The 13672-nt window shown below is 35.0% G+C and overlaps 1 protein-coding gene across 2 annotated transcripts in view; it reads right to left on the bottom strand.

Moving 5' to 3' along the window:
• Window positions 1–13672, bottom strand: part of Epha6 (EPH receptor A6) — a 711982-nt gene that overhangs the window by 115343 nt on the left and 582967 nt on the right. Inside the window, exon 13 of one of the 2 annotated variants that reach the window (XM_048346467.1) lies at window positions 10784–10841. In XM_048346467.1, the coding sequence (XP_048202424.1) occupies window positions 10784–10841 (58 nt within the window). Of the gene's footprint in view, window positions 1–10783; window positions 10846–13672 lie in introns of both variants that reach the window. The other variant, XM_048346468.1, reaches the window with a different exon arrangement.

Here is a 13672-nt window from a genome sequence, read left to right as displayed (position 1 = left end):
GAGAGGAGAAGGAGAAGGAGAAGGAGAAGGAGAAGGAGAAGGAGAAGGAGAAGGAGAAGGAGAAGGAGGAGAAGGAGAAGAAGTTGCTGCTGCTAAACCATCTTTATACTTAGTTATGAGTACTATTATTTCAAGTATTTGAGTGTTAGTATTAGTTTTAGAAGTGTGTGTGTGTGTGTGTGTGTGTGTGAGCGTGCACACTAATGATGGAAATTGAATTCTGCTATGTTTTTTTCATTAATGGCTGGTGCTTTACCATTTAAGCTACACCCTCACATCTGGCTTTTATGCGGGTTAATTAGAAATAAGAATTTTGAGAATTTCTGCCAGGCTATCTTTGAACCATGTTGCTTAGATCTCAACCTCCTAAATTGCTAGGATTATAGGCATGAGCTTCCAATGTCTGGCTTATTTTATTTCATTAAGTTTACAGAGGTATAGTAACTAATAACATTACTTAGTATTAAATTTTTCACATTTTTCCTCATAAAAATTAACGTGAATCAACTAGAATTCTATTTTTTTCCTGGCTGAACATGAAATGAATGTGATGTAGATTAAGTTCACTTTTATACCTTGGCATGATAGAATCCTCCCTGTACAATTTACAAGAAAAGTGTGCTAATAAAATTCAGCTTTAATTATTAATAAGTAATGAGCATAAGGTAAAGTGCCATATTTACTAGATTTGCAATTTGACTACATAAATATTTAAAAGATCCTTTTAATTTTTAAATTAATATTTGCATTGCATTTGTTTAAGGAACTCTTCAAACGACTCACATTGCTTCTGTAATGCTAATATGAACATATATATAATTATATATTCCTTTTGTGAACTATATCTAGACTTTTAAAAATAGCAAAAAGCTATTTTTAGTCACTTGATTAAATAGAGAAGGATACAACAAGAAAATAACCAGAAAATCCTTGGCTACCTGTCCTGAAATACAGCATTATACTGGATGACACTGTATATATGTCATTATATGAGAGATGTTATTCTAGGTATTTTATGGCTGTTAGCCATTTCATAGTATACTACATTAACCTAAGTAAGTTTTTATTGACATTATTGTTGTTCTTGAATCCTTTCCTTTACTTGTTTTCTCTAATTCACCAGAAATTCCTATTGGTTCTACTTTAAAAATACATGACCATTTCCATCAGCTCCACTGTAACTATCCTTGAAGCAATAATCATCTCTTAGCTAGATAATTGCTTAACTCTTATTTTCCTGCAGTACCTGTCTTTTATTGTGCCCTTTCCAGAGTGATCCTTTCAAAATATATTTTCATAACCACTTTATACCTGTATTTCAAACTCTATAATGTCTTCCTGTATGACCCAGAGAAAAGTCAACATCATCATAAAAACTTATAGGATCCCATTTCAGTGGTTTTCTAACTCAGCTGCTTATTGGACTCAAATGGGGAAATGTTTGACACACATTTCTCTTTATATTCTGTCATAAGTGATTCTAATTAAATTGACCTAGAGTATAGCCTAAGAGTTGGGATTGTTAAAAAGATTTTCAAGTTAAATGAATGTATATACCGTCAGATTTGAGAATACATTTTTTTCAAGATCTGCATCCCTTTTTGTCCTTAGCAGTTATCTGACTGCTTTTACCCTTTTTATTTTCTAAATTATACTATAAATAAATGATAAGGAGAGTATATACTTTATTGTAATTTTTACAGTTGAGAAAAGGGTCATGTTTAATAACTATGAAGTGACCACAGTGTATAAATTGTCCCTGTCTTAGAAAGACAAGGTATAGGGTCATAAATAAATAAAAAGATTTACTGGCAGTTTATTTAGCAACAAATGCTTCTGCATTTGGACATGTCAGGATATCATCATTGCTGTTCCTCTTCCCTGTAATATGTTTCCATAGATACTTTGGCTTCTTCCCTCATCTTTTTATTTTAATGTTTGCACAAATGCTGTTTTTCAGAGAAATCTTCACTGACCATTCTCCACATACCCCTTCTTTTTCCCCCCCCATAAAAGTATCATCTGAGGTACTATGTATTTTTTTTTTTTTTTTGGCCAGTCCTAGGCTGTGAACTCAGGGCCTGAGCACTGTCCCTGGCTTTTTTGCTCAAGGCTAGCACTCTGCCACTTGAGCCACAGCACCACTTCTGGCCATTTTCTGTATATGTGGTGCTGAGGAATCGAACCCAGGGCCTCATGTATACGAGGCAAGCACTCTTGCCACTAGGCCATATTCCCAGCCCCGTACTATGTATTTTTGATAATTCATTTCTCCTTCCATTAGATTTTTTTTCTTGTTTCCATTTTCTGGAGTTCATTTTGATAAATATTATTTTATGTGATCAGAGGCACATAGGAGTTATGTGTTGTATTCCTTCCCTAAGAATATTCCTCCCATTAGATTTCTAATATCTCTACTACAAGCTCCATAACAGAACCTGGCCAACTCCTGCCAGTCAATATGTATTTGTGTAGTGATATGAATGAATAACTTATCTGCTGTTTGACAGTGTACCGAATGCATGCTTTGTTTTGCCTCAGTTTTGCCATTTGTAAACTGAAGATGATAATAATAATAATAACAACAATAAATAAAAATGTTATCAAAGGAATTGGTGAGTTAATTCATGATATTGGAACAATGCCGGACAGGCTATGAAACATATAAAAATTTTTACGTTAGAGATTGACACCTGGTCATTGTCATCTCTGAAAGTAACTCATTAAAAAAAATTTAAACATCAGTCTAGTGTTGTGTTGCTAAGTTTTTTTTTTCTTTAGAGAAGAGAAAAATACAATATCTACTTTGCAGGATTTGCCAGTTTCTTTGGCCTAAATCCCATCTTGGTCAATTTCAAGCCACTAAGAATTTTATAAGCAGCTCATAAAGTTCTGAACTAACAATCATCTCTTGCTAACTGGTCTTATCTGACTTTAGCACACTGTGGCCAATGCGCTACTGTCTTTCTGCATTCTTCCATTCTTTCCTATCTTCATTTGTAACTGTACATCACTCTCTCCCTTTTTTTTTAACCCAATAAGGACTTGAAGCATATAAAACTCCATTCTTATCAGGATCTGTCTTTCTTCAACCAACTGGCTACTTATCTTTCTTCAACTGACTTATCTAAGAGTTACTTTTACTATGATCCCAGCTCTTTTTAACAGCCTTGGTTTAATGTTGTACTCATTCTACAAACCACATACTCTATTATCTGTACTGTTACTTTTGAGGGGTTGAGTGTCATGCTAAAAATCATTTTAGCACAAAGCCCACTGCTATGCACCTGTTCTTCAGTATTAATTGTAGGTTCAACATGGCTATTTTCTCCAAGTCTAAAGATGAAAACTAGGGAAGTTTTGAAGGAGAATACATACATACAAATAGTCAAATAAGGTGAATTATTAGGCCATTAAGACAGACAATTCTCTCCTTGACCATGAGGCACATGGCATAGAGTTCCAACTCTAGTCAACTTCTCTTTTTAAAATTTCTTTTCTCTAAGAGTTTTCCTAGGAAATATATCTTGGCTTTTCAAAATAATCACCTTTATGCTACCAAACTCTAGGATCTTTAATACTAGTCAAGTGTTCTGCTGAGCATTTCTGACTGCTGTGTAGACATTTCACTGAAATGATATGTCAGCGATGATCTAACTTGGGCTCTTCATTTCTTCCTAACTACTAATCTATCCCAATCCTCTTTGTATCCTTGTTTCCATAGATAGCATCACTTTGTACATTCTCCTCCTTTTCCCAACCATCCTTCCCTGATCATATTTTGGGCTATATTTTCCTTGTTCAATCTAATCCTGTTAGGTTTTATTTTTTGTTATTCTATCCCTGATTTTTGGCTTTCAGATTCCCACATGACTGTGCTAAATATCTCTATCTATCTGTCTGTCTATCTATCTATCTATCTATCTATCTATCTATCTATCTATCTATCTATCTCTACATATTTTTCTCTCCTGAAAAATAACTTGAGATATTAATAGGAGTCTGAGGTTTGAACATAGTTTACCATCCTGAATAGAAATCAATGGTATTATATTTTTGGCTGGTAGATGATGTTGGTCTCAAAACTATATGACTTTTTATTGGCTTGATAATTCATATTTTTATACAAATGATGTCCTAATATTTAGAGACAAGCAGTTTCCAGGTAAGTCCCACAAAATATTTATGAAATTCATATGTGTCCTTAGAAAGAGACTGCACAAGGATGGTGGAGGTTATACTTAAGACACTTGGGTGCATTCCCTTAGGAACATTGGAAATACCTATACATAATGTTCTGGGCAGCCATGGAGGTTCATTCCACACTAACTTGCACTGTACTTACTCTAAAGTTAAAAAAAGCACACAGGCTTTCTCTCATTATCTCTCTCTCTCTCTTTCTTCCTTTTTCCTTTCTCTCATTCCTTTCCCTGACCTCCCCCATCTCTCACACTTGATAACACTTCCCTATTGCCAGTATTCATCTGGAATATTGTCCAGAGAATCCCAAACAATGTGAGATTTAGGAATCTGGCACAATATCACAGCCAGCTACTGTCACCAGCCCTGGATTGTAATCTTGTACTTCGTTGTGCTACCACTCCTTCATAATAAAAGAGCAAGTTGAAGTGATTTTCACATAGTGTGGGAGACCACAGGGAAATCTTTACTGCCTCCAGTAAGCACAGAAGGCTGTTAATGAGCCATCGATGGCTCCCCTACCATGCCATGCATTCAGCTACTTTCTTCTCTCTGTGCTCACGAAAGCTGTGATTATCAAATTTTAAAGCAGCAGTTGGAAAAATGACTCCACTTTTGAGAATTTATAGGCTATATACATTTAGATATTTTATTTCTGCTTGCCACGGGGAGCTGAGTGTCTAGTATTGGCATAAAGTTTATAAGGCACTTCAAGTTTCTAGCATAAAGGGATGTGATGACCAAGGAACATAAGAATATTGAGAAGGGCAAGATAGGAGTGTTCACTTTATTCTTCCTCAGTCTAATTTTCTGTTTGTGTTTTAATTATGAAATTTTTATTCCAGGAGAAATTGCACATAGAGAGAGTCACAGGTCATCAGGAAAGATGGTTGTGGACTTATAAGAAAAAGTTGCACAAAATTAAAGAGCTCATAAAACATGGGAGCAGGAACTATGAGTAATAGTGATTTAAAAAGTGTTATGTATTATTCTACAGACTTTGCACTAGTCTTTTCAATGCTTTTAATGATGAAGTGTATAATCTTTATATTCTCCTTCTACAGAGAGAAATAGGTGCCAGGTCTGAGGTCAAACACTTATGACAGAGCCAAGATTAGTAGAGATATGTGTTCATGTTCTCTAGAAGTAGGAACTGTGCTTTGTCATCAATAAACTAATAGTTTTCATACATGACTGTTATAATATTGTATGTACAACAGTGTATAAAGCGGATAATGTTCATTTACAAAAATTACATCACAAAACATACTACTTAAAAATAATTCTAGGTTTGACAACATTGAGATTCTACCTCACCTCAGTAAGAATGTCCATTATCAGGAAAACTAACAATTACAAATGCTGGAGGGGATGTGGCCAAAAGGGAACCCTATTACATTGTTTGGTGGGAATGTAAACTTGTTCAACCACTCTGGAAAGCGGTATGGAGGTTTCTCAGAAAGCTGAACATAGACCTCCCCTACGACCCAGCAGCCCCACTTTTGGGCATCTACCCAAAGATTACAAGTAGGACCACACTAAAGCCACCAGTACAACAATGTTCATCGCAACACACTTTGTCATTGCTAAAATATGGAACCAACCCAGATGCCCTTCAGTAGATGAGTGGATCAGGAAAATGTGCGTCTATCAGAAAGCATGACATTGCCCCATTTGTAAGGAAATGGAAGGATTTGGAAAAAAAAATCATACTAAGTGAACTGAGCCAGAGCCAAAGAAACATGGACTCTATTGTTTCCCTCATAGGGAATAATTAGTACATGTTTACACTAGTCATAGCAGAAGATCACAATTGCCTAATAGCTATGCCCTCATGACCACATAAGATAATGCTAAGTGAAATGAACTCCATGTTATGGAAACAAGTGATATATCATTTTTGTAATTATTTTCAACATGCCATGTGAAACTGTACCCTTTTTTCTCTCATATTGCCTTCCTGTGGTTTTATCCCCACTATCAATGTATCTCATCTTGATACCCTAGATACTATATATATGTGTATTAGATATAGGGAAGGGAAAAGTAATACCAAAATCAAGAGACAAAGGATAAAAATACAAACGATTCCAAAAGCAATACTTACAAAACTATTTGATGTAAACCAACTGTACAGCTAATGTGGAGGAGAGGGAAAAGGGGAGGGGGAGAGGCAGAGGAAAAATGAAAGAGGAACTAACAAGTTGAACAAGAAATGCCTTACATATTAAACTGTAACCCCTCTGTACTTCACTTTGTTAATAAATAAAAAAATGGTAATGTAAAAAATAGTTCTAGGTTTGTATTCAGAAGGTTATGTTTGGTAGGCAGGTGTTTTGCCACCTCAGTGGTAGAACTTGGGGGGTGGGGATTGGGAGAATCTTGTATTTTTGCTCAGGATTGGCCTTGGCCAATAAATGTTCTCTCTATGACTTCTATTTAGCTGGGATTACAAACATATGACAACACTCTAGGCATTTTTTTTTTTTTTTTTGGAGATGGGATAACTATTTGCCTTGGCTGGCTTTGAACTGTAGTTCTTTCCATCTCTTTCTCCTGTGTAGCTTGGATTATAGGTATAAAACCACCTTTCCAAACTTGAAATATGCCACTCACAAGCATGTAATAGGATTCTTTTTTTTTGGCCAGTCCTGGGCCTTGGACTCAGGGCCTGAGCACTGTCCCTGGCTTCTTCCCGCTCAAGGCTACCACTCTGCCACTTGAGCCACAGCGCCGCTTCTGGCCGTTTTCTGTATATGTGGTGCTGGGGAATCGAACCTAGGGCCTGGGGTATACCGAGGCAGGCACTCTTGCCACTAGGCTATATCCCCAGCCCCTGTAATAGGATTCTTATACCTTTCATTTTTTTTTTCAAATTTTTATTATCAAACTGAGGTACAGAGAGGTTACAGTTTCATACGTTAGGCATTGGATACATTTCTTGTACTGTTTGTTACCTTGTCCCTCATGCCCCCCTCCCTCCCCCGCCCCTCCCCCCGGAGGTGTTCAGTTCACTTACACCAAACAGTTTTGTAAGTATTGCTTTTGTAGTTATTTCTCTTTTTTTACCCTGTGTCTCTCAAATTTGGTATTCCCTTTGAATTTCCTACTTCCAATACCAGTAAACACGGTTTCCAATATACTCAGATAAGATTACAGATGTTCTTGTATCACCTTCCTATGGTTGTACATACCTTTCATTTTTAACATATTGCTGTTTCCTTACAATATAGTATAATTAGCGAGTCATTCATCTGAATAAAATGTGTATCTGAAACTAAAAATCTCAGTTTTTCATGGTTACTTTCATCGATTTTCAGTAGCAATTTATATTGAATATCTGCTTTATTTTTGTCACTGTAGTTTGCTTTAGGATATAGTTGGTATCAAGATAAGAAAAGAAAAAGAAAACCAGCCTTCCCTAAGCATCATTAGATGATGTTTCATTTTTATATGTATTTGATAAAACATGTGTTTATGAATAAACATTATGCAAGGCTTAAGTATGCATTTTTCTCAAGTATCATAAGAACTTCTGCTAAATTATTTTAAAATAAATTAAAACATTTACAGGTGAAATGAATACAAGCCCCAGACAACATCTTCAGAAGTGGATATAGAAAAACCCAACAATAACAAAAAAGAAAAACCGAACAGTTCATAAACATCTATGAATTTCATTCTGTCTTAAGTAGCACGTTCAGTTGAGAGTATGTGCTAAGAAAGTGATACTGCTCAATAACTAACAAGAGGTTTTGCTGTATTGAACTCTGGTATTGGATCTAGATTTCAAGTCCAGTCACAGTGTACATATATTATTACTGCAAAATGCTGAGAACAGATGGAAGAAGAGGCCATGGATCCAGAAAAATAAGTGAAAATAACATTAAGAGAGGACAGTGAGATGCAAACAGAATTTGTTCAAGTAATATGGGGAAATGAAGAGAGGAAAGAACATTACATTTAAGATAACATATATCAATTTTCAGTCTCCTCCATTCCCTAAAGAAAAATGGTTACATTTCTCTTATAAGGTATTCAAGAATATGGTGTCATTCAATTGTATGGCCTCCTTGAGAAGAAAAATATTTACTGTGTTGATTTTTTTGTTTCCTTTTTGCACTATCAGTGAATAATTTCCAAGCATATGATAGCTTTTAAAATATGAATATACTTTGAAATAGTTTGGTGTCATTTTGGCTTCTATGATTTTTATATAAAGTATTCTTTCAAAGACAAGTCATTTTAAGAAAGGATGTGTTCTTTTAAGGCCAAAGATGTTGGATACTTCTTCATGTGTCTTCCAGCCACTTTTTTCTCTTCCTTTGAGAAGTCTCTTTAAGTTTTTAGTCCATTTATTGATTGGGTTGTTGAGTTTTTGAAAGTTTATTTTTGGGGGCAGGTTAATGTTTTGAACTCTAGGTATATTTTGAGATTCCACCTCACACCAGTTAGAATGGCCATTATTATAAAAACTAACAATAACAAATACTTGTGGAGATGTGGCCAAAAGGGAATGAATGCTACTACACTGTTGGTGGGAATGTAAAATTGTTCAACCACTCTGGAAAGCAGGATGGATGGAAGTTTCTCAAAACATTAAACATAGAGCTCCCCTATGATCCTGCAATTCTACTCACGGGCATTTACCCAATGGGCAGCAAACAAGGCCAAATTAAAGCCTCCAGCACAACCATGTTTATTGCAGCATTGTTTACCATATCCAAGATATGGAATCAACCTAGATGTTCCAGGAAATGTTGCATATATACAAAATGGAATTCTATTCATCCATCAGAATGATTTTGCACCATTGATAAGGAAATGAAAAGATTTGAAAAAAATTTTATTATGTGAAGTAAGCCAGTTCCAAAGAAACATAAGCTGCATGGTTTCTCCCATTTGTGGTAACTAGAATGTACCTATAAATGTTCAAATAAACCCACTGAATGATTAATATATATATTACATAATATACACATTATAGTATATATAATATATTACACATTATATGATATATTAACATGTTATATTATATGCTATCTAATATATTATATAAATATATGTTACACATAATATAATATATTATTATATATATGCACACACATTGGGACTTGATAAATTAAATAGAACCCTAGTCATTAACATACAGTGGCCAAAGGAGGATTTGTATAGGAGTGGTGGACAAAGGCTCATTAGCTATGTACAAATGACCATATAAAATAGTATTCTATGAAATGAACTCCAAGAAAAAGAAACAAGAGACATTTTTTAGTTGCCATTGGAGCTGTTTTTTTCTTTTGTTTTGTTTGTTTGTATTTGGGAGGGTATGGCACATAAAAGGTGGAACAAGGATGAACAAATACAACAGTAGTATTCTCTAGATACTATGTGAAAAATGAACTGCCTATCTTGTGGGTGGCGATGGCAGGAAAAGACTGGGAAAGAGCAATGGAAAGTCAGACATGGTTAAAAAAGAATTACAATCATTACTTGATTCATGTAACTGTAACACGTTTGTATTTCAACTCTTCAGTAATAATATAAAAAGAATATGATTTGCCAGGTGATGGTGGCTCACAACTATAATCCTAGCTACTCAAGAAGGTGAGATATGAGAATTGTGGTTCAAAGCCAGCCTGGACAGGAAAATCCATGAGAGTCATATCTCCAATTAACCTCCAGAAAACTAGAAGTGGAGCTGTGGCTCAAAGTGGGAGAGCATTAGCCTTGAATGACAGAGCTCAGGGACAGTACCCAGGGACAGTACCCAGGCCCTGAGTTGAAGCCCCACAACTAACAGAGGGAAAACAAAGGGTGATTTAAAATTTTTATTCTAAAAAATTCATCACTAGGGAAGTTTTATTCTCCTTTTTCTGAGTAGTCAGAAATTAAGTTTGTAGCCAAATACACTTAAGAGAGTCAAAGTTGGTAGGACCTTATAGTGCAGTTCAGACTTAGGGACTAATTTCCTATTGTTCAGGAGTCAGAAGCTTTGTCTGTAAAAGAAGAATTCAGTATTTGGGGGCTTTGCAGTCCATACTTTCTATTGTAACTCTCAACTCTGCTTGCCACAATAGCACCAAATAATGATAGACAATATATAAACAAATAGCCTGACTAAAGGTCAATAAATATTCATGGACATGAAAAATAGTTGGTAGGACTAGTTTTCTGAAAGGAACTTGAGAGATACTATTGGTAAATATACTGAAATTTAAGGTGTTTACCTTTATAGAGAAAGAATAAATAGTACTCTCACACAAATGAATGGCTGTATGAGACAATTGGATTTCATTTAATTATGTTCATCATGATGACACTATTTGGAATGTATGTGTGCACACATATATTGATGTGGTAAGTGAGTTTATAGGACAAATCAATTATATTATTAAGCATATATCCTACCTCCCCCCACTAGTAACACTGTAATGAATCACAGGATCCCAGGCATGCACCTGAGAGAAAAATGCTGCAATTCTTCACAGAAATGCATAACACTATGCAAAAATTAATTTATGATAAATGATTTCAAGTACAGAATAGCTTATTTAAATGCCTCCAGAAAAGAGCACCTCACCCGCAAAAAGGAGTCTAGGGATCCATTTTCCATATATTCTACCACAATCATTACTGGTCTGCCTGCAAAAGAGCAAGAGAACACACAGAGATTATAGCAATTACAGAAATATGTACTGCAGTTAGAGATTTCCAGCTGTGGTAGCTGAATTATCTGTTTTTTTTTAAATTAATAGGAGCTTCATTTTCCAACCTGCTTCTATAAAAGTATACTCATATTATGCACATGAATCTCTCCATTTTTTAATGGCATTGTTGCTTTTTGAGTTTACAAAAGGGGCATGAATTACAATGCCAATTACCAAAGAATGAAACATTTCCACCCCCAAAGCCTCATCCCCTCTCCCTAACCACTTGTTTATATTATGTTATCTTTTTCCTTCCAGCTTCTTCTTAGAAGGCAACCAAAAAGCTAAGCAGGTATTGTTGCTGTTTTTGCAGTTGGGGTACAATCTCCATTATAGGGTAGCAATTTTTGTTCTCTTACATATTAGAGGGGGCATTTCTAAAATATTCCTAAAACAAAGCAGACAGGAGACATTCACTCATTGTCTTCAATAAATTATAAATGATCAGGCATAGTCAGCTTTTAAGGGATTTCAAGTAGAAAAAATTCCAGTAGATTGATGAATGTTACAAAGCTGGAAGGATTTGTAAGAGCTCCTGATCATTTTTATATTGGACACATATTTGATTAAGAGAGAAATGATGGCAGCTCATGAAAAATAAGTAACTGACTTTGTAGTCTAGTGCAGAATATAAGATCAGAAACTGAACATCATTTATTTCCTGTTTTAGCATATTAATTGTTATAGTTCCTGACACACTTCTAGTTACTAGAATATTCGACACATATAACTTTGATTTCTTTCAAATAAAAGAATATATTTGTTCTGCACAATTGCCCAACTTTAAAAGATAAAATTTGAATTCAAGGGAAAATAGTATTTACCTGAAATAAGTACAGATGACATATTTATCTTTTACTTGTGTATTTCTTGCTTTTTTATTAGAATTTTGGGCAACTCATTCTGGATAGTACATGGTTTTTATAATACAAGACAGTTCTACAGAGAAACTATGGGATATTAGTGCTGATGATGGAAATACTGGTTCCCATTGAAATTCATGTCTTTTCTTTATGAACTCAAAGATTTCAGATTACAAAGGGTGACCATCATAAATTGCTACAATATATGAAAATGTTAGATTTTACATTTAAATCTCTATTTTAAGGAAAGAGATAGTAAAGGTTAAATGTAGTAATAGGGCTCCCCATTTATTATGCAGAGAATTTTAACCCAAAGACATTTTCCATTTGTAGTGAGTATCAACTCATATCTTACAACGTAACTCAAAGTCATTAATTTCACCCCAAATATGAATTAAAGAACTTTATCAGCAAGTATTGAGGTCAAATGAACTGTCAGCACTCTTGGAAGCAGGGATCTTGAAGATCCAGACTTAAAACCTGAAAATTTGTCATGAAATCTAATTTAGCCATTAGTTTCAGTTTACAGATAGGAAATAGATGTGGACACTAGGTGAGAAATTAAAAGGAACATTGTGTACTTCAACATTAGAACTCTTAGCATAATATTACAGTTTGAATGGTAATGGATTATAGATGTGATGGGGAGATGGGGTTACTGTGGTAACTGCTTAGTTCCTCTTCATCTCTATTCTCACAACTTTGCAGTCTGTCTTGACCAGTTTAGCCAGAACATCTTTTGGATGTTTTTAAATTATGTAGCATTCCTATAATAACCTTAGTTTTAGAGTCAAAAGTGCTTGCAAGTCTGTCACTTGTATTGTTACATTCTAGTATTACCCCAATTACACAGAAAAGACAAATGAGGGAGAGAAAGTTAAACTAGGTTCTAAGATAAAAGAACTAGCAAGTGGCAGTAGAAAGCCATCTGTCTTAGAACTTTGTGTCTTTTAACATTTATGCCATGGCTGCCTCTCAGAAAAAAAAAGACTTACAGATAAAAGCACTAAGACGCTCCTTGTTAGTCAGTTGCCTTCAATAAGGTATCTCACTTTTTTTAACCAGGTTTTGTATCTTGTCAATCTCTAGGTCAATTCTATCTTCTTCTGCCTTTCCTTCTGCTACTTATCAGCAGCAATTACTTTTTACTTAGTTTTGTCTAAATACAAAACCATTCACTGCAAAATGTATACACTAGACCTCTTATTTGAAAGTCTCCTTAACAAATGAGCAGAAATTAAGTGGGATGCTTTATATTTAAGAAAACTGTAGTTTCCTAATTTTGACTTGTTTGAAAGCCAGTCAAAGGATGTGAGGGGAAACAAACAAGGTAGTTTTCCTGAAGCTCTATAGATCAATGGCATACCATATGCCAATTAACTTCAGAAATACCTAGCAATGTCCTTCTCCATGCCACAAATTACCGTAAAGGTTACAAAGATTTCTTCCATAACTAGAAGTGTCAGGTAGACACTGAAAGTCACTGTCAACAATTACTTATGCTAGGTTTTGTTTCCACATAAGACAACCATATTCCAAAAGTTTTCTAATATGAGAGCTGGGGATATGGCCTAGTGGCAAGAGTGCTTGCCTCGTATACATGAGGCCCTGGGTTCAATTCCCCAGCACCACATATACAGAAAATGGCCAGAAGTGGCGCTGTGGCTCAAGTGGCAGAGTGCTAGCCTTGAGCAAAAAGAAGCCAGGGACAGTGCTCAGGCCCTGAGTCCAAGCCCCAGGACTGGCCAAAACAAACAAACAAACAAACAAACCACAAAAGTTTACTAATATGAGAGATTTTATAATAGCTTATTGATTTTCTATTATCTGCATATCTAGATGAGTACATTATAATAATGGTTAAGTTAAAAGGAAACCTATTTGAAACTATTTGTGAGT

Source organism: Perognathus longimembris, chromosome 5, assembly GCF_023159225.1.
Source record: "Perognathus longimembris pacificus isolate PPM17 chromosome 5, ASM2315922v1, whole genome shotgun sequence".
Taxonomy (NCBI): Eukaryota; Metazoa; Chordata; class Mammalia; order Rodentia; family Heteromyidae; genus Perognathus; species Perognathus longimembris.
Note: the sequence above shows the minus strand (reverse complement) of the source record. Positions and strands in the feature narration are given on the sequence as shown.